A 21,267-nucleotide genomic window follows, 5' to 3' on the forward strand; every position below is an offset into this window, starting at 1 on the left:
TTTGAGTCTTTTATTTACAATCTTTTTGAACTTTTCTGAATTTCTGACCAAACTAATTTTGTTTAAACGCTTCAGAGCTCATCCTGATCTTTCTCTTTCCTCTGATCCTGATCTTCACTTCACGGTCTTCATCAGCAGATTCAGCGTGTTGCCGTATGTCAGAGGCTCCTATAAGTAAGGGGCTCCTATTTCTGTTGCCGTGGTAACCAAACAAGCATCATTATCGTTTCATTTCAAAGTTTAAAATTCGAGTTTTGTGACAGGAAAAGTTTTTAGGTCTGTGATTGAAATAGTGATTGAGGTGTGAATTTCAGTTTCCCCGCCCTTCTAAGCAGAACGACGATCACGTGCTTTTATTTTGAAGGTGCAGAAAGGGGAAGCGTGCTGCTTTCAGAATTTGATGGAACAATTTGAATCAATTTGGAAGCACATGAACATTTCACTCACAGATATTATAAATGCAGCCCAAGCTAACACAAAAAAAGGATGTTTTGAAGTAGGACACTCTCCCTGCGCCTCGTCGAGCGTCCTCGCCCCCCCGCGCGCTTGTCTTCGCGAGAGACAGAAAAGAAAACAGAAAGACGAGGGCGACGGGATGTTCGGACTCGTTAATAGCAAACGATGTAATGGAGCTGATTGGGCCTCTGACGCTGTCAGGACACAGTCTGCTGATGAGCACATGTGACACGACTGAAAGCTGCAGAGTCAGCGACAAATCGACTCATTAATCTGTTCAAATCAAAGCCGCTCTCTCTCTCTCTCTCTCTCTCTCCTCCTCTTCGCTCTGATGAAGGCCTTTCTACCAAAGTTTGCCAAAGCGCCCGCAGATCTCACACCTTATTCTTCATTTGACCACTAATGTGACCGACAGCCTGTGCTGGGTCGGTCTCAGCGCTGCATACCGTACTCTGTGACTTTCAAACCTTTTTGTTGTGACTGCATACTGTTGTGGAAAAGACTGAATAATAAAATGTAAATAATTGTGCACAATGACTGAACCTGTTTCTGTGAGCGTAGAAGAGCGCCTTATCTGGACTGGGGACCGGCAGGCGTTATCAGCCGTTCAGTTTGTGCAAAAACAAGCTGGAAACTCGAGAGTGTGAGAAAATGTGCAGAGGGAGGTGAACGCAGCGCAGCGACGCAGCGACGCAGAGCGCTTTATCTCCTCTTTGTGTGTTTTTGACCTCGAGCAGCAGAGATCTGAGAGAGGTGGAGCGACGCTGCTGAAACTGAAGGCTCCAGCGGTGTGTCCGCTCACGTTCACGCTGCTTTTGTTACGTCACACGCCGCCTCGCCGGACAGATCGTACCGCCGCAGCGTCCGAAATAATCTTCAGTATCCAATAATCTCGCAGCAGCGCTCCTGTAGATCACCTGAAGGCACAGACGTTCTGAGGAGAACAAAGATTATGAGTCTGTAGCACGGGTTAGCATCCATGTTGTTATTACAAAGAGATGTTTTTAAGGGCGGCTGGAAACGTGTTTTCAAAGCTTCAAAAATGTAACTAAATGTAAGTGAATTCAGCCACCATGTTGATTTGTCCAGGGATGACCATATTTGGAAGAGAGGGTGGAGCTAGACGGAAACACGAGTTTAGCAAATGCCAATGCGGGTTTAGCAAACTTTAAACAAACTGTGAGATAATTCTAACTTTAGCTGGACAAAACAGACTGTAAACAAAACGTTGTGACTGGGAAGTGAACAGCTGATTCATCGGAGTGTCGTTTTTCAGGTTGCCATGACAGCCACCATGACGCTGTGACAGTAAAACGAAACAGTTGAGTAGCGGATTGGCCTTTCGTTCACACGGCGTCGGTGTTTCACGGGGGTGAAAACGCAAGCTTTTGAAAGTGATACGGGGGCGTATCGCAGCCACGTGAACGAAACGGAGCGGACTCTCTGGCTGCGATGACGTCACCCCCCCCCCCCCCCCCCCCAATACATTTGGACATGCGCAGTAGTCGAGAACAAACAGAACCTTGATATGATACATCGTGTGTGTCGCCGCCGAAAGAGCATCGAACACCTGCAGCAAATAGTTCAACCTTTCCGCAGCGTTTAAGTAAGAACTAGCCGCTAAACAGGATGTTGTGGAGGAAGTGGTTATACTGGTGAGTGTCGCGTTGTAAAGTTCCACTGCCCACTACTGGCCGCGCATGAGAACTACATCGTTTTCACTCAGGCAAGTCCTGCCGTGTAGACGGTCTGTACTTTAGAAATGTTTTACAAGAAGAGAAATACAGATATTAAAATACTCAGATTTAAATATTAGGCAGCTAAATGAACATTTAAAACTGAACTGCTGGACTAAAACCTGGAACATTTATTTTTCATTTCAATCAGGCAGAGGTAAGTAAATGAATATTGCATGTTAAGTTATATTGAATGATCGTGAGAGAATCTCTACAGGGAGATCAGGTGATCAAACTGCTGATTGAACTGTGAACGATGGCTGATGCTGATGGGACGAGGAAGATGATGGTGGTGATCGTTGGGTGGTCCCATTTAAAAAAATAAAAATAAAAAAAAACCCCACAGCAGTTGTCTTAGCCTACTCACCCCCCCCTCTGAGTCCAGTTTTGAATCCAGCCCTCTGATCAGGAAATCAATTCTACTTAAAAGTGAACAACACAAACTGGAGGATTGATCAGATATTTATACAAATGAGGATTAAAACCCGGGCTCTCATTTATCAGCAGGTACACACAGATGTCTTCTTATTAAGCGCGTAAACAGATTTCTAATTCTGGTACAAATGCGAGTGCACAGTATTCACTCTCCTGCTTCTTTTCTCTGATAATTGGAGGATTTGTTTATTTATTTATTTTTTACATCAAATGGTCCGTAACTTTGCTTCTACTTTTTGTTCCCCCTCTGCCTCTCGCTCTGTGTGCCGCCAAGGCTAGCAGATCTTAATTAAATACACAGATTAATGGAGGAGAAAGGGGAAAAAAAGAACCAAAAGGAGTGGAATTAATTACAGCAGAGTTTGAGCTGACATGCTTCACATCCCGGCCTGCAGCGCCGTAATGAGCTCCCCCCGGGTGACAGCGCTGCTCTCAGCCTTCAGATCCTCCATAATCTGCACAAAGAGGAGACTCAGGGGCTGCTCGCTTTTTATTGTCATGTTCAACATGTCTGGGATTCTACTTCCCTCAAACTTTGGCTTCAGGCTTTAGCACCCAGAAAATCCTCTTGAATATTTTCCTTTTACACGATGCTGAGTCGTAATGTGTGGAAAAAAAAAAATCTAAAACCTGAAGCACCTGTAGCTCTCACTCTTTTCACCGAGTACAGGTTGAGAATAGAAAATGGAAACATCTCCTCTCCTGTGGGTTCAGACCATGCTGCACATTTTCACACAGGGTTAAAGTCTGTGTGAGTGTCTCTCTCTCTCTCTCTCTCTCTCTCTCTCTGCTCTTGCTCCCTCATATAAATTTCCATTTCCATAAAGCTGTTTCTAAATTTGGTCCTTTGTGGTGACCAAGCATGAAGCAGGAAATCAAAGTTCCCCACAGAGCTGCCGTGCAGAAGCACATAAGTTGCTTTTCATCTCCCGCACATCAGAAAAGTTTTAACTCCAGTCCTCGCCGTTTTTTTTTTTTTATGATCCGAGGCCGCTGAGGTGGAGTTAATAAATGTGGGAGGTGGCAGAAGGGATGTGGAAATGACTCATGAGACAAAGTTTCAGACGTTTAAAGTTTTAGTCGTTCAGCAGTGACTGGTTCAAATTTATCTGATTATGTTATAATGACTCATACGAAACAACAATGTGCAACTTTTCCACCTTATTTACATAATAAGGTACATATTAGTCTCTAATTACTTGTTTCTATTTTTTTAGTTAATTGTTAATATTAGATGTCGACATTTGAAAGTCGACCCAAGTTACATTTCTTGTGTGTTAAATAAACCTAAAAACTGATCAAATCCAATAAAACTGATTAAAAAAAAAAAAAAAAAAAAAAGTTCAAAGATGATCAAAAAGAAGAAGAACTTTCCACAGGTCTGCAGCGCCTGCTGGACATGAGGAAGAATGCAGGTGAAGGATGTACACTTGGCTTCACTTTGAGTCACCTCTGGGTTTAAAACAGCGTTTATATTTATGAGCAGAGGAGACATAAAAAGTTTCTTTTATAATGTGATGAACTTTACAAATTGAAATTCTGGCAGCGTAAAAACTCTCGCAGACGGTTCGATCACATTTGGCAGCAGAGACTGAACAAACGGATTCTTAACTGGATGTTTGTTTACATCCAACAGCTAAAGACAAAGAGCTGAATGGATGAACCCTGCTGAGCTCCGACACCATGATGGGACTCTTTTTGTTTTCTGGCTCTTTCTGTCAGCAGCAGCAGCCAAATGTCAGTGAAAGCAGAAGAGTCTGCCAGAGGAGCAGCGTGTGGAAGATCATTCTTTGGAGTTTAGACTGAAACTTTTGATAAATGTGGTTTTCTTTAAAAGGTTTGATGATCTATTCAGAAAACAGGAATGGCCATGTGATAATAAACGGATTAACAGACGTTCACAGCTCTGGAAACAATAAAGGGACTCAATTTCATCTTTACATTGAACTGATCTGATTTATTTAAAAAAAAACAAAGAACATTAGAATAATAAAACATCTCTAAATATCAAAGTAAAATTCATTGAGATTTTACTGAGAGGTCTGAATATGCAGCAGGTAGCCATGTTGTTCCTCTCTGCAGGTTTCTCTGTCTGCAGACAGAAGAACAGATGAGTGTTTGTTCTCCGATGAAGGTGAGCGAGATCGAAACCTGGCAGAGAGGCCGACTCTGTCTGTGTACTCAGCACCCACCCACACACACACACACACACACACACACACACACAGTTCTGTGTGCCTGTGTGTGTGCTTAACCCTTTGTGCGCGTGTGTGCACTGAACACACTCAGATGTGAGGGGTTTGTGTGGAGATAAGAGCGCCCACAAACAGAAGCCACAAATGAAAGACAAGAGGCCACAGGCTGCTCCATGTTTACACACACACACGCACACACACACACACACACACACACACACTCACACACACACACACACACACAGGTGCAACAGGACTTGAATGGAGGATGTCAAAATATTCCACATTTTTAATACCATGTCTTTTGAAAGATGAAATCTGTTCTGATCATTAAAAAAAATCAAAGCTTTAAAAACAGAGGAATAAATCTATTATTGCTGCTGAACAAAGTCGGTGTCTGATTTATGCCAAGTCACGATATAATCCGTGATATAAATCCGATACAGTTCACTTGGGAAAAATGTCTTGGACTCATATTCTGAGGATTTCCCTCCCTTCACACACACAGGTCGTAAACGTTGCTGTTTCATGTTGCACATCATTATAAGGTTCTCCAGGTTGTGACTTCAGCTGCACTGACAGTATTTGAGAAAGTCTCTCAGCAGCTGCTGAATCGAGCGGAGTCATTCGCAGAGCTGCAGGGACTGAAGAGCATCGATTATCCACGCGCTCCGGGACGACAGGGCGTGATGTGGAAATCAGCTCTCACAGCTGAGCGGGGACGTCTGTGTCCTTTTTTCTTTAAGACACAAAAAAAAAACGTCTGCGTGTGTCACGTCGTTCGTTTGTCACCATGGCAACCTCTTCTGTTTAGAGAAGAGGACAGTTCCTCAGAAACGACACAGGAGAGCAGCTTTAAAATAACCTCCTCGTCATCTTGAGAGTGAAAGGATGAAATCAGTGAATCCTCTACTTAGTTTGTGTCTTATTTCAAAACTGTTTTTTTCCCCTTTCAATCGTAGTTTGACAAAAGATTTTTAAAGTCTAATTCATCTGTACTCCTTTTAATTCCCATTCTAGCTCACTCTGGGCTGAACCCCCTGGAAAAAAAACCTTTAATAAATTATGAAAAAAATCTGAGAATAAGGCAGAGCCGAGGACGTGTTTTCATGCTATTATCTAAAGATGAGGAATAATGTCCCGCAGGATGCTGACTTCCTCCCGCTCCAGACGATCAATCTGTTGATTTGTCTCTCTCCGAGCATCCCCTGACTCTGCTCTAATGTGCACAAAACACTGAGGGACATATTTTACATTTTTAAAGCATGAACATCTCACAGAGGAAGAAGAACGGTGCAACTTTATGACCAAAAACTGTGACACTGAGTAATTCTCATATACGCAGCATGTAAGTAAGGAGGTGACTCTACTCTTTCCTTTTTTCTTGTTTTCACCCCTGAGCTCGACTCTCGCTTCCTCTTCAGGTTGTTTTTCAATCATCACAGCTCATCTCGCTCGCCCTCTTCTATCGCTCTCTCTCTCTCTCTCTCTCTCTCTCTCTCTCTCATTAGGATCCATTTCAGAGGCAGTAAACATCCCGAGCTGCGTTCAAACAGCCTCCAAAAAAATGGTTTTATTAATATGAGCTGCTGATGCAGGAAGCAGAGCCAACACCATGCCAACAAAAACACACCGCCCCATGTAAAAGAAAGAAAGAAAAACTGCTGCCATGGCAACCTTCAGAGCACAGCATGCAAATCACCATAGCAACCCCTGTGTGTTTGTGAGTGAGTGTAAAACAGTAAGAGGCAGCGTTAATGACTGAGAGACATGCAGACAAATGATGGTGAAACCAAAGGAACATTTTCAAGTTGTGTGTGTGTGTGTGTGTGTGTGTGTGTGTGTTTGTGTGTGTGTGTGTATGTGTATGACTGACTTTCATTGGGAATCCAAGAGCTACACTACTTAAGACCTTTCAATATTTATTTTAATAGATCATATATTCATTTTAATAGATATTATATTTATTTTAATAGCTAATAAATAGATAGATAGAATTGTTGTTGTGCAGACATCCAGTCTGCTGACATTGATTATCAGTATCAGTGCAGCTGATTAACTCGTCTCTGATGTTGGTGATTAACTCAAACTCCAGTCTTGCTTCTTGAGGCAACAAAATGAAAAAGGACATCTTGGCTGGATTTCTTTTATCCCTGTTTGCAACACAGGAAGGCACGGAAAAAAAAGAAGTCTCTCCCAGAGGAAATCTCATGGTCAGAGCTGAGCTGATAGGTTCAGAGATTGAGCAGATTCATCAGTCCGGATCCCTCCCTCCCTGACGGCAGCAGGCTCTCCCATCACCTCCTGCAGACGTTGATTTTTCAATCACTGTTTCTCATTTGCATCCAACATGAAGTGTTAGTCAACCGAGCTCAACGCTGCACGTGGAATCTCTGAAAAGATAAACACGAACAAACACGTCGGATCAGATAACCTGCAGCTCACTTTCATCTTCGTTGAAAACATCATAAAATCATAATTATCTCTTCAGAGCTAAAAATAGTTGGGAAAAAAAAAATCTTCCACCATGACTCAGAGATGAATGGAAATGGACACTTTACATTAAACACACGTGTTGCACATACAGAAACATCCAGCTTAGTTTAAATGTGAAGCATTAAAATAGAGTTCAGTCCACTTTCATTCACCTCAAGGACTCCTGTGTCTTTTATCCAGGGGGGTCTCTTAGAGTCTGGATCCAGTCCTGTCAGCTCATGTTACACTTCAGCACACACACACACACACACACACACACACACACACACACACTGCAAGTGACAGAGCTGCTTTTATCTCTCTGACGCAGCCACAGCAGACATTAAGACGGGCTCAGAGTGCGATAACATGAGACCTGCTGTTGACCTCCATCAGCGGCAGACGGCTCCGTCACAAACCTCCTGCAGCAGGCTGATCACATCCACGCTATTATTCAGCCTCACGCACCTGCGTTCTAAAACCTCTCTCCATGTTTCAAAAGCATCTCCAACATTGATCCTAGTTTGAGCAGCTTTCTGCTGCTGGAGCTTATTAGAAACATGCAGAGGCTTTTTAGCTCGGGTACAATCACTTCTATCTGAAGCAGTTCCACTGCCCGCTTCCATCGCTGCAACACCTGTTCACCTGATAACTGCTCTCATATCTGGCAAACCCAGGGGCGTCCAAAACGGCCTTCAAAGCCCCGCCTACCTTCTCTGGTCCAATCAGATCCAGAGCATTCAGGAGCAGAATCTAAAGTTAGAAGGAGGACATACTGAGAAGCCAGCATTCAACACAGCAGGTTTCCTTCATCATCACACAGGAAGATGAGTTTCATCATTTCACTCTCTATACATGTTCCTGATTGGTCCTTTAGCTTCCATCCTTACACACATTAATATTCCAGTCAGGATGAAAAACAACAGGCAGGTCTGCAAAGTTTTTCCTGCTTTCAGGATCAAACGTCATCCTGCAGAGATTTCAGTGTTTTATGTTTTTTTTTTTTCCTTTGAGCCTTTCTGCTTCAAAATACATCAAAGCTGAATCATTTTCTGACAGGATTTCAACCCGCAGCGCTGTGTCACAAAATGGATTTTATCTCAGGACATGCTGTGTGAGGATCTATTAAACATCCAGATTAACCGGATCCAAGAAGAAAAGACGACGAGTCTAAAAACATGAAATCTGTCAAAGACAACAAAATGTACGATACATTAACGAGGCTTCTCCAGGCAGTCAACTCGAGCCGCACTCATTTCACACGTCACATGCCTGAATCTCAACAATCACCTGACAACACCTCCTTCTAATTAGAGGTCTATTTAAGCTGCAGCTCTCTCTCTCTCTCTCTCTTTGCACGCCCTGACCTGCAGCGTCCACCTGTTGGCTCCCACTGAGAGGTTTGAAGATAAAACCCCATCACTCCTAAAATGTGGGCATGTAAATTAAAACTGTGAGGAGTGATGAGGTCGGAGCAATGAATATTTTAGTTTTCTAAACTACCGCGATGAATGAATTTGAATATTTTTGCCTTGATTTGATTAGTGGATATACTAGGAGACAAGGAGACGAGGAGACAAGGAGAGGAAGTTGGGAATGACATGCAGGAAAAGGAGCCACAGGCTCGACTTGAACCTGGATGGCCTGCTTGGAGGACTATAGCCTGGTGGATCGACGGATTCTTTTTTTTAAGGTTTAAATGAAATCTGACCTCCTGATCGAAGTGAGCGCGCGGCGGGCCTCCGTCGTTTCACACGATTTCACAGACAAACGCCTCGATTACATCACTCATCTCCACGCCTGCCGCGCTCTGATTTCCTCCGTTCTGTCCGTCTGTCGAAAAGAAGGAGTAAAGCCTCCAGCTGCAGGAAGAAGAACTCTTACAGGTCATTAGGAGGCGTGTGTGTGTGGATGATGTAAGATCAGGCACTGATGTCTTCTTCAACGAAGCGCTCAGACTGACCCGGCTGACCTCCATGAGCTCCGTGTTCTTTTCCCTCTTTTAGAGTAAGACCAACATTAATGATCTGCTCCCATTCTTCAGTCTTTGGTTATTGAACATTTATGTAACACTGCTCTGTGCAGATATAACACACTGAAGGACAAGGAGAACATCATCCATCGTCTGACTGCTGTTTCTACAGACGTGACCTACTTTGAGCTTCATGTGAATGTTTTATACCCTCCGATGACACTCAACCTGCAGAGACAGAAGCATGACATCTAAACATGTGTCATGGAGGAGCTGGATCTGCTCTGCAGAGGAGAACACCCGGGCAGATAAACACGATGCAAAGCAGCCGCCCCATCAGAAGATCAGAAAGCTCTCCACTGACGCCACGCAGAGGCGTGGAGAAAAACATGCCTGATGCTTGTGAATAAATCAGGATTTGTGTGTTTGGTTTGCATGCATGTAGGGGGCGCTGTCTGCAGGCTGGATTCCTGTTTTTATCTGCACAATGTTCTTCAGCCAAGGAGCCACCAGGGCGACAGAAACCACCTCACTTCTGTCAGGCTTAAACATGTTTCTCAGATGTTTATCAGCGCTCGTCTGCACGCTGCTCGCCGTCTCTCCGGCGCTCCCTGGTGGCAGGAGGGGAGGGCGGAGCTGAGGGACGAAGGAGGCGTGTCCAATGAGAACCTTTTGTTTTGGTCTGACAATCTGCTCTGAAAGTTGAATCATGTCCACAGTCACCATCTTCCATATCCTTAAAGACAAACGCAGGATGGGCTTTGAGAGGAATTTAATCCTTAAAATTGTTTTTAACCAAAGTGGGCGTGGTCTTAATAATGTTGTTTTGGTTTGGGACAAAAACTCAAACAGCAGGTTAAATGATAACTGTTTGCAAATGTGTCTCACAGGTTAGAATTGAAAACATGCAGGTTTGGAGTCAGTGTGTTCCATATAGTGATCAGCAGTCAGATTTCTCCGTGTTCATGTTTTTGTTATTTCCTTCACCTCCTCTGAGTGGGCGGAGGTTAATGGCTCCTCTGTGTGAAGATAACCAACAGAATGAAAGGAGGAAGATGCTGCACGCTCGCCGTAAATGGAGCTTATTTATGTTCAGCCTCCTCTGCAGCTCCAATCATGACATCCAGGAAACGAATCAGGCTGCAGGGAGAGAGTGCAGTATGATAAAAGTGTGTGTGTGCGTGTGTGTGTGTGTGTGTGTGTGTGTGTGGGTCCAGTTGAACATGCTCAGACTTCTCTCTCACAGATATTTGGATGTTATTATCACCTCCATCTTATCACCCAGCTGTCTCCTCTTTCTTTTCTCCCATCTTGTCACTCTGGTGAATTAAAAACATCAGGGAGCGTTGAGGACAAGAAAAAACAAACAAATGATTTCTTGTTCGATGTCGCCATCTGGTGGAAGAGAGAAGTACAGCACAAAGTGGTAAACGTCCTCGTTTGTCTCTGTTACTTTTACTGATAATAATGAAGTACTTCAGGTTTTTTAAGTACATGGTTCAATTAATTAAAACGGTCTTTACACTCCGACAGCGATCAATAAATCATGTTTAATTTTCTACATAGTTCTGCCCGCTCAAAGCTGCTCCATATCTGTCCTGCATGTTTTAAGTATTTCCTCTTAGTGCTGCCTCGTGTTTGTCCTGCGTGGTTTATGTTTTTTCATGCTTCATTCATGCCATGATATTTCAGTTTTTAGCAATGTTTGAATTTCTTTTCTTTTCTTTTTTTTTAAGGGAAACTTTTTATCAAATCGTGTCTATTAGAAAACGGATGAAAATGAGATTTGGGCTAACTCTGAAAAAGTAAATCAATCAATGAATAAGGACTAAAAATTGGTCGTCTTCTCCTGTGCCTCCTCGGCTCTCTGTGGGATCCTTGCACCACAGGTGATCCACATGAGGACGGCAGAGACAGATGTAACTGCTCATCCTGATAAACAGTTAACGCGATGATGCAGTTTCTGTCTTCTGTTGCCACGTTAGGTGTTTTTTACATTCAGTTTGATGCAGTTCAGCGTGTTCACGGCGCTGAATGAAACATGAGGTCACTCTGTTACGGAGGCGTTCTGATCAGGCGGGGTGGTGCTCGTGTGCAGAACAGAACACAGCCAAACTGCACTGTGCTCCAGGACGCCGTTCTTATCCTGACCGGAGCGACAGCCCCCGACTTGTGGCTTCGCTGCACAACATCTGACAGAACATCTGAAATCAAACTGAACCATATGAAACCCTTAATTGTTGTTCTAAGTGGACGGGTAACAGGTATACATGTTTTTTAGGGTAGAGGTGAGAGAGGTCACAAAGGTCAAGGTGCTCGCAGAATAATCAGGGGTTTTGCTGCATTTGTGTGCTGCTCAAGTTTCCAAGTTTGGAAGTCAGTGAAGCTCAGTCTTAATTGAAATTCATAAAGAAAATGATGTGTAATTGTACTGATTGTTATTCAGATTGAACATTTCAACTTGTTTTTTTTTTACTCTGAAAAACTTTTCTTAGTAGGCTATAAAAAAAGTAAAATTTGCTCCTTAATACCAGAAGGTGGCGCAGTTGTCCATGATTAACACCAGACTATTACCATGGCAACGCTCCTGTGTTGAACGCCACTGTGTGTGTGTGTGTGTGTGTGTGTGCGTGTGCGTGTGTGTGTGTGTGTGAGTGTGAGGCTGCCTCATTGGCACACGTCCCGGAGGGGCGGAGCAATGCGGGGCCGCCTCTTGTTTTGCGGTTTTGTGTTTTGAGCTTCTTATCAGAGCAGCACCAGCAGCGCGAGGACAGGAGCGTGAACCGGGGGACAGATATATCATCTGTGGACGTTATTTCACCGGTTTGATCTCCGGTGCAGGGCTCGTGCAGCAACCTGGAAGCTTAATCTGATTGGGTGTAAATCACCGGAGAGACTGTTTGATTCTGGGGACGAAGTCAGAGGCTGTGTTCCCTCTGTCCTGTGAGAGAGAGAGTGTGTGTGAGTGTGTGTGTGAGCGCGTGTGTGTGTTTTGCACCGTGGAGCTTCCTCGTCCCCAAATGGATGTGAGAGCCTGAGGAGAATACTAATGAACGGCGCGCTGTGTCCTGCCGAGGCGCACCGCGTCCCCTGCTGACGCTGAGGGCCACAGCGGAGCCTCTCCGTCATCCAGCCTGATCCACACCTGAGGAATTTTACACCTCCATCCCAGGATTAATGCGCGCGAGCTGAGGGATAACAGCTGTTTATTCTAACGCACAGGGAGGGGGGATTTCACCTCTAACAGCTGCAGAAAATGGGCAACAGCTTCTCCAACATCTCCGCCTTCCAGTCCCTACACATCGTTATGCTGGGGCTGGACTCTGCGGGGAAGACCACCGTCCTCTACAGACTCAAGTTTAACGAGTTCGTCAACACGGTCCCCACGATCGGCTTCAACACGGAGAAGATCCGGCTCAGCAACGGCACGGCCAAGGGCATCAGCTGCCACTTCTGGGACGTCGGGGGCCAGGAGAAGCTGAGGCCGCTGTGGAAGTCGTACAGCCGCTGCACGGACGGGATCATCTACGTGGTGGACTCCGTGGACGTGGACAGGCTGGAGGAGGCGAAGACGGAGCTTCACAAGGTGACGAAGTTCGCGGAGAACCAGGGGACACCGCTGCTCGTCATCGCCAACAAACAGGACCTGCCCAAGTCTCTGCCGGTGGCTGACATTGAGAAGCAGCTGGCCCTGCACGAGCTCACCCCCTCCACCACCTACCACATCCAACCTGCCTGCGCCATCATAGGCGAGGGTCTGCACGAGGGCATGGACAAGCTGTATGAGATGATCCTGAAGAGGAGGAAGTCTCTGAAGCAGAAGAAGAAGCGATAACAGTTCGCTCAGGTGCTTTCCTCTGCAGTGATTTCTCTTTTTAACCTCCAGTTTGGATTAAAGCTGTTTGACGCTGTGAAGCTGCAGAAATGATTTAATAACCAAAATAAAGACAAAAACATGAACTCTGAATGACTTCAGCTCAGTAGCAGGAAGAGGAGCGGGCTGGCCTGTTCCTCTGCTGCTGAAGGTCTCTCTCATGGTTTTTATTCCCATGATCCTCTCTGGAGACCCATGTTGGATTTTTGCACGAGGCTATGGGGTCACGTGTCTCCGCTGCTCTTTGTTTTTGTTTTTTTTCTGACTAAAAGACATCAGCGTTGGATGTCTTTTGACTGTTTTTGGAGCATTGAAGTAGCCTTTTTCTCTGCGTGGTGGACCGAGGACTGAGAGGTCACCACTTTGCACTTTTCATTTCCCAACAGACTGTAGAGAACAACACTGTACTCATAGAGGAGCAGATCAGGTGTTTATGTACCAAGAAGCCAAAATTGAAGTATTTTTGGAATATTAAAAGATTTAAAATGCATAATGTGAGGTCGCTGTTCTTCATTTAATTGTTTTAGAATATAAAGAGACGAGATCGTTCGTGCACATGGGTGTAGTAGTAGAGGGGAAAGTGGGACTGGTGACTCAGGGCCCCATAGGAGGAAGGGGCTCCTATTGGTCCTTCAAATACATCAATGCTGCTTGGATTTGTTTCTCTCTAAGTCTGGATTCTAAATCTGTTAACAAATCTAAAAAAAAAAAGAAGTGAAATCCCGTCAGATGCTCAAAAACAAACCAAATTCCAAGAAGGATCACGCCACAGCGTTTGTTTTTTTTAATATTTCTGATAGATCAGGTGCATGTATGTTCGCAGAATGATGATATGACGGAAGAGGAGTCAGTTCGCTGGTGTGGGAGGACGGACTGAGGGAGACTCAGGACGGCAGGCTCGGTCTCGGGTGTGACTCTGATCACAGACTGTAGAGTTTAGCTAACAGGATGAAGAAGAGGAGGGTGGATGGGTCACGAACAGGGTGGAGTGGGACGGCTCGGTGTGAGCGTGTCAGGTGACTGAAGGTTTGGGCGTCGTCCTGCTTCTGATCCAAAGTTAACATATTAACTTAATGAATTTGAATCTCTCACAGGGTCATTTATTCAATAGAGGTGTTGTTATAGTAATAATGTTGTCTCGACTGCAGGGACAGAAAATCCTGTTCAACACCACGTGGAGAAATCAGTTTCCTTTACATACAGGGGTGAAGCAAAGAGAAGCTGCAGAGGGTGAAAAGCAAAGATAATTCTTCAAGTGTTCAAGTTCATATCTCGAGTTCAGACTTTGTCACCTTATAAGATCGATTAGTTTTTATTTAAAAAACAAACAAACAAAAAGCTTGAATTTCCCTCGGGATCAATAAAGTATCTATCTATCTAGTTTCGGAATTGCTGCAGCAGATTGCTTCATCCTGAAACAGGCTCTAATATCTGCAAGCTAATCCAGGATGTGAAAATGTTCAGTGGTTAAATACTTTGATGCCACATGTTTTAAATCTTTACACACTTTTATTCTAATGATCTAATAGAATCCAAAAGCAACAAAATGTGAAAACTATTTTAAAAGCATGAATCAGTCAATGATGGCGATGTGTTGGCATCGAGAGCGAATCATCAGAGGCATCTACGAGAGAAGGTTGTCAAAGTTACTGCACATTTTTAAAATGATACAACTTCTCTTATTTTAATGATCAAAAGTATCAAAAAGTACCAAAGTAAAATATATATATATATATCAAATATAAATCCAAAATTTGCAGAGAGAGAGAGAGAGAGAGAGAGAGAACGCCCACAAATGTGCAAATATTAAAGCGAGATTTCTTTGTTTGTTGCTGTGCTTAAAAACAATCATGGCATCATTTTGACTTGAATCACATCCAACTTTAACATTCTCGTCTTGTGACAAACCTTCAAAATGTCTCTCTCTGTTTAAGGATCCTTTACGTAAAAACGCTTTACATTACATGCATATAACATTTGCTCCTCAGAGACACCAAACTCTCAGTTTACCTCACAGAACAAAGAAGCCGTGTGATCGACTGCTGCCTGTTTTATCAGCTCGTCTCGTTTTTGTGTGTCCGTAAAACAAACACGGTGAAATGATGATAATGGAAGGAAACCTGATCCGGGCAGCAGGAGAGCATGCAGCCACTCCTCGGAGCCATGAGGTGGACTCTCTGTTTAGTCTGCTGTGTTTGTAGAGAGTGACGTCTCAGCTGTCTGTGGGCACATAAATCATCTTCCTCTCTCTATAGGGATAATATGTTAGACACTCAGAACATCACTTTGATCCACCTGCATGTTGCAGACGTCACAGCCTGTTCCTCGGCTGCAGGCGGGAAAAAATCCAATGAAGCAAACTCTGTTTTATACCTTTAACCCACTTACACTCCATGTGAAGGAGCCCGGGGTTTAAAAAGAGACGAATCCCCCCTTTAAAGAGACTTCAGCAGGCAGAGCCGGAGCTCGTTTGTGAAATTTATGGATCTGCATTGCGGTGCAGAGCAGAGAGTCTACAGCAGCAGCACCAACTGGACCAGAACTCATCAGCGTGTCTCAGCCGAGTGTCGTCAGCTGTGACTTGCTTCCTCTTACTCCTCGGTGTGAATATTTATAATGTTGTTATTTTGGACCAGAAGAGGCCTGTTTGTTTGTGCAGCTGCTGTGTGAGCTGCAATTCACGGTCAGAAAATGGCAAAACATGGTCCTCACAAAAAGCCCGTTGAGTCACAAAAAGGAAAATATGAATAAAAATATTCACATTTTGGATCCAGAACTTTCAGATATTTTTTACCCCTACATTTTATTTCAGACACAATAACGTGTTTCCTCCTGTTTGATTCTCATTCATACAAAAAAAACAAAAAAACAACAACAAACAAAGTCCTGTCATCTCAGGACTCCCCGTCGCCATGGCAACAGCACCGCAGAACCAAACCCCAGTCTACCCTCACAAAACAGATTTCCCTTCATGCAGTCGTCTGCAGCAGAAGCTGATTTTATTCTGACAAGAGAAGCAGAAACCCACGTCGTCGTCTCGTCGTCGTCTCGTCGTCGTCGTCGTCGCCTGTATTTAAAACGTTTACTGACAGTCGTTTGAATCTGCAAGGCTGCTTTACTGCAGCTCCTCTTTTTGAAGCTATACGATGTTTAAACTGAATTAAATATTCAAGCGAAGTCGGCTGGTGCCAGCACAAACCTGAGCACAATCACGTGCACACAATCACGTGCACACAATCACGTGCACACAATCACGTGCACACTGCATCTTTAGTGTTGTTGCTTCTGGTTATTTATAAATGGGATGAAAATAAAACTGAAATGCTGCACGTGTTTTTTTGTGCAATTTGGACGTGTGTGCACATTTTTAGGGGTGTCGTCCTTTTTTTTTGTTGCCATGGTATCAAACAGGTAGTGTTTGATTTCATCGTATTAAAGTTCAAAATCCTGATATTGTGACGACCCTGTCGATAGTTTGACTTTTGTTCTTAACGTCACACTTCCTATGTTTTGATGACTTCTCAGTTTGATTTTTTAAATATTCAACATCAGATTGGGACCCTTCCGTCAGAAGGAAAGCTGGACGTCATGTGCTTCTTGTTTCCCTCGCGTATTAAAGTCAGAAGAAGTTACGGAGCGTCCTTGAACTCTCTCCCCCCTCCTCTCTCCAATTATCCTCTCGGAGCAGAACGCAGGCGTCTCTACTGGAGCTAAACAAACTGCTGATTACAGAGCAGCGTGTCCTTCTTTGTCTTCAATCACTGCAGAAATTAAAAGATAATAAGCAGACAGTTGAAAAGCTCTGAGGCTGAACAGGCTGCTCTGTCTCTCGCTGCTAATCGTCTCCTGTGGGCTCCGTGTTTGAGGAAACACCAACGCTGAGCCCGCGACTGAGAGGCTTTCATCTCTGTGTCGTTAACTTTACATCCCAGCAAGGACACACACACACACACACACACACACACACACACACACACACACACACACACACACACACACACACACACACACACACACACACACACACACACACACACACACACACACACACACTGTGCTATCTTCTGGAAATACAGCACAAAGCTTGAGCACAAATAGAAGTTTAAAGCGTGGAGCAGCTTGTGTCGCCGTCGTTTCTTGCACTGCGTTTCATCACATCGATGCAAATAAAATATTTTGTGCCTGAAAGCTTTCACAGCAGACTTCACATGGAGCGCAACACAGTGAGTCTCACTCCAAGACGATACAGCTGTGAGGTCCGAAACACAATGTGAGAGAAGCTTTCAGTCTCGTGACCGGCGTGGAGAGCAAAGATGGCAGCCGCCTTGTTAGAGCCCGAAATATAACAAAACCCAAAATGTAAAACAATCTGTGAAATAAATCACTGACTGAAGGCTCAAACAGATCGAAGGTCAAAGGTCAAAGGTCAGAGCCGAATGTTTGCACTGTATACGTTTACTCCTGAATTGGATTTCTAAAGTTCTTCAGGTATGTGGAGCCTCATTGTTCAGCTATCTGCTGACTGTTTGTTATATTAAGATAAGTGTATTTCTTTGCGTCGTCATGGAGACGGGAAGTTAAACATGAGCCTCGCTCGGCCTCCTCTCCGGGTGTCCGTTTGTTCTCTCCGAGCTGCCGACTGAAGAATGTGTCGCCCGTCTGCAGTTTAGTCTGAGAGCACAAACATGACTGTATAAGGAGACGATGCCTTCAGGGACCACAGCGCTACCAGTCCACACCATTCATCCTGGTATACACACACACACACACACACACACACACACACACTGAGGAAAAAGGCAATCTATTCTTCTGGCTTCCTGCTCCGTGAAGTTGGGATGAATTATGCATGTTATTGGATGACAAAGAGGCTGTCAGTCTCGGAATAATCAGCTTCAGCTCAGAGCAGACATCCATCATGTGTGAAAATATCTCACACTCGTGTCCTGTGTTCACAGAGGCTGAGAGCGCCCCCTTGATTTCAAAAGATAAAGCTGTTTTCACGCCTCTATACTTGGACACAGAGGGGTGATTAATGTGTCGACCTCATCCGTCTGTGTCCTGACTTTTCTCTCAAACTGAGCGTCCACCGTTCAGAGTCTCGATGCGGTCAGGTTGCAGACAGCAGATGCACACCGAGCTTCAAATACACACAGGAGGAACTAATGAGTCACACGGTGCAGCTGTGCAGCCAGGTGAGGAACACAGGGACCAGCCTCGACCCTACAGGGAATAAAGCCGCCTCCAGCGAAGTGAATCAGATGAAGCACCAGTCCACTCAGGAGACTTTTGGACGGAGAATCGACCCAGGTGTCTGTTGTTTAGTCCTTTAAAGGTTCCTCTGCTGCTTGAAAGAGGTCTCTCCATTTCATGCAATCAACCTGCAGCAGATGATCACCAGCTGAGCCGTCGTACCTGTGAACGGTGAGCTCCTTCACGCTGGCTGTGTTTGGTCTGAATGAGTATTCAGTCCTGTTCTGATGAATAAAATAAGACGTTTGTAAATGTGCAGATTTCTGTCTCCTCTCTGAAGGTCTTATTAATAACCCCGACGGCTCCTCCGGAGAGAGCGGGATGAACGTCAGAGGAGTTTTGTGTCGGTTATGAATAAGTCATCCGGGCTGCTTTGAGGTGCTCACTTTGAAGTCGAGTGCGAAGAGGAGGGTCGGGGTTATCTGGGAGTCAGAGTGGGCAGATGAAGGTTTTGTTAAAGTGGATCAAGCGGAGGAGGGATCCCCCAGCCTCACAAACACACACAGCCGGGACTTTCACCTGGAAATGCTGCAGACTTTTTTGTTGCCCCAGTTTTTGTTTTTCTCTGCGAGCTTCCTCCCACTCAGCGTCGTCTCACACTTTCTTCTCGTCATCCTGCAGCTTCCTGACACTCCGACAGAATCTGCTGTTATATCTCTGGAAATAACTCACTGCTGCTCTGATCCACTGAAGGAATTCAGGAAGTAGATCTCCCTTCTTTATCTACCTGCAGAGAGTTGAAGAGGGAATCTTTCTGCTTGATGCTCTCGCCTCCTCTTCATAGATAAAAAAAAAAACCCCAGCAGGTTTATTGAGGATTTTAATGGTCCAGAAAGGCCAAGTGTGCTGATGTGAGAACGCAGCGTCCTTTAAGGACATGCAGAGAGACGAGTGCAGTAAACTCTTTGAGAGTTTAAGAGTGAAGTTAACTGTTCCTCTTTTACGAGTGTGGTTCCTGAACTGTCTTCTCTGAATGTCATTTTGCTTGAAAACAAGACAAACCCACAGACCTCCTGGGAGAGACACCACAGATCTTCTGAATCCCCCCCCCCCCACCTCCCCCCCAGAGAAGCGTTTCATCTGCATCTGGATCTGTTTCAGACAAAGACACGTGCCCATCGTGCACCCAAGACCTCAATCCTCAGTGCGGCAAATAACGTCAAAGTCATCGTCTTTATTCGGTCGCTGTTTCACAGCCTGTGAACACTTAACACTCCTCCGACAGAAGAACGTGCTCGACCTTTTCAACATGAGACGGGGCTTTAGCTGCAGAGATCCAGAAGCAAACCAGGTCACACACACACACACCACCCCATGTGTTTATGAGCCCCAGTCGGTCTAATGGCTTTACAGCCTGTTAGTGACACACCTGGTCCAGTGAGCCGCTCATTAAAACACTTTGATGCGTTGCTTGTCGCAGGTGTGGGTTTACAACCGGAGGTGCATGTTCTTCTAATGGCTCTGTGAAGAGGTCTGAGAGCGAACTGCAGTGACCCTGAAGTCTTCTGAAATGTTCAACTGACCAAACATGGGTCATTGCAATTTCACTAAGGAGGCAAGCAGCGATAACTATTTCAGCAGATTTAAACTTTAAGCCGTTTAGATAAAAGAGGATTCCCTGGTTTAAAATCTTAAAGAGTTGTTGGTCTTCCTCTTCAGTACAGATCGGTGGTTGAACTCTCGTAACTCATGAATTATGTTTCCCATCAGTTTGAATGAGTAATCTTTTTTTTTTTTCTCCTCAGGATGAACTTCTGCCTGCTTCCCTTTTTCCTGTCCTCGTGCGTTTCTTTAAATAAACCTCCTGAAATGAGAAGCGTTTTCTCTGTTTCGCTGCGCTGACTGACATGTGATCTTTAGTGACCCTGACGCCGACGGTACAAATTCTGAAAGCGCCTGACATGTGGAGAAATCATCCCACAAAGACGTGACTGTCACTGCCCTCCCTCTGCAGCAGCCGTCAGCTCCTCGATTGAAACATGTAAAAGGAAGATCATCGCTGACCGGCTCAGTTTGTGCTTCTCCACACACAGAAGACAAAACTCTCATTTAGATTCAGCTGATTTTTCTTGTTTGGTTTCTCATGTTGGGGTTTTTACATGTGGATCTCATCAGTGCAGATCTGAGGTGTTATAACGTTTCTTTACGTTTCTCTGTCATGATGCTTTTTGATGCCTCGTGTGAAGCCCTTTGAGTTGCCTTGCTGTTGAAATGTGCGACATAAATCCATCAACTGTGACGAGAGAAATGACTTCAACACATTAAAGGCACGTGTGCACACACACATCATGACCCAAAGGATAAATATTAGTAGGTTAAGTCGTGCAGGACTTCAGCCTGCAGAGATTTAATGTGAGACTGTGCAGGACTCTGCAGGTTCCCTGAGAGGGGGGAGGGGAGAGTAAACAGGCTTTTTACTGCTAACAGCCTCTGTGTTTGGGTTTCAGTGTTCAACATTACCCGTTAAATGTTTCAGCAGAGTGTGAGTTCAGCTAACACACACACACACACACACACACACACACACACACACACACACACACACACACACACACACACACTCGTGTCTAAACATTCACTACAGAGAGTTTGCACTAATTGATGAGTTGGGGATAATAAGCTGCAGGACTGTTGAGCATGTTCAAACATCAGCAGCTTTAATAAATGAATCAGTGCGTCGCTCTCGGTTGGATCACATGACGAATCTGTCGGCTCTTTAACGCAACAAATCTGTTCAAAGGGGAATAAATGTTTCTCCACAGGAGAACAGGAGAAAAAGCTCGTTAACGACGAGCAGCAGCTTCTCATCTGGTGATAAAACGAAACCTCAAACATCAAATGAAGTCCCGCGTCAGGATACGAGGAGCGGAA

The 21,267-nt window shown here is 44.7% G+C and overlaps 2 protein-coding genes across 2 annotated transcripts in view; one reads left to right on the plus strand and one right to left on the minus strand.

The window, feature by feature from the left end:
• Positions 1–93: 93 nt before the first annotated feature.
• Positions 94–21,267, minus strand: part of ifngr2 (interferon gamma receptor 2) — a 251,499-nt gene continuing 230,325 nt past the window's right edge. The window contains exon 7 of the mRNA XM_079357610.1: positions 94–384. Within this exon, the coding sequence (XP_079213736.1) occupies positions 344–384 (41 nt within the window). The 3' untranslated portion in view covers positions 94–343. The remainder of the gene's footprint in view (positions 385–21,267) is intronic.
• On the plus strand, positions 11,867–13,236 carry LOC306832487 (ADP-ribosylation factor-like protein 4C). The gene has a single exon (XM_079357215.1). It carries the CDS (start codon positions 12,526–12,528, stop codon positions 13,102–13,104), a length of 579 nt encoding a protein of 192 aa, XP_079213341.1. The 5' UTR covers positions 11,867–12,525; the 3' UTR covers positions 13,105–13,236.

This window comes from Symphodus melops, assembly GCF_947650265.1.
Source record: "Symphodus melops genome assembly, chromosome: 12".
Lineage (NCBI taxonomy): Eukaryota > Metazoa > Chordata > Actinopteri > Labriformes > Labridae > Symphodus > Symphodus melops.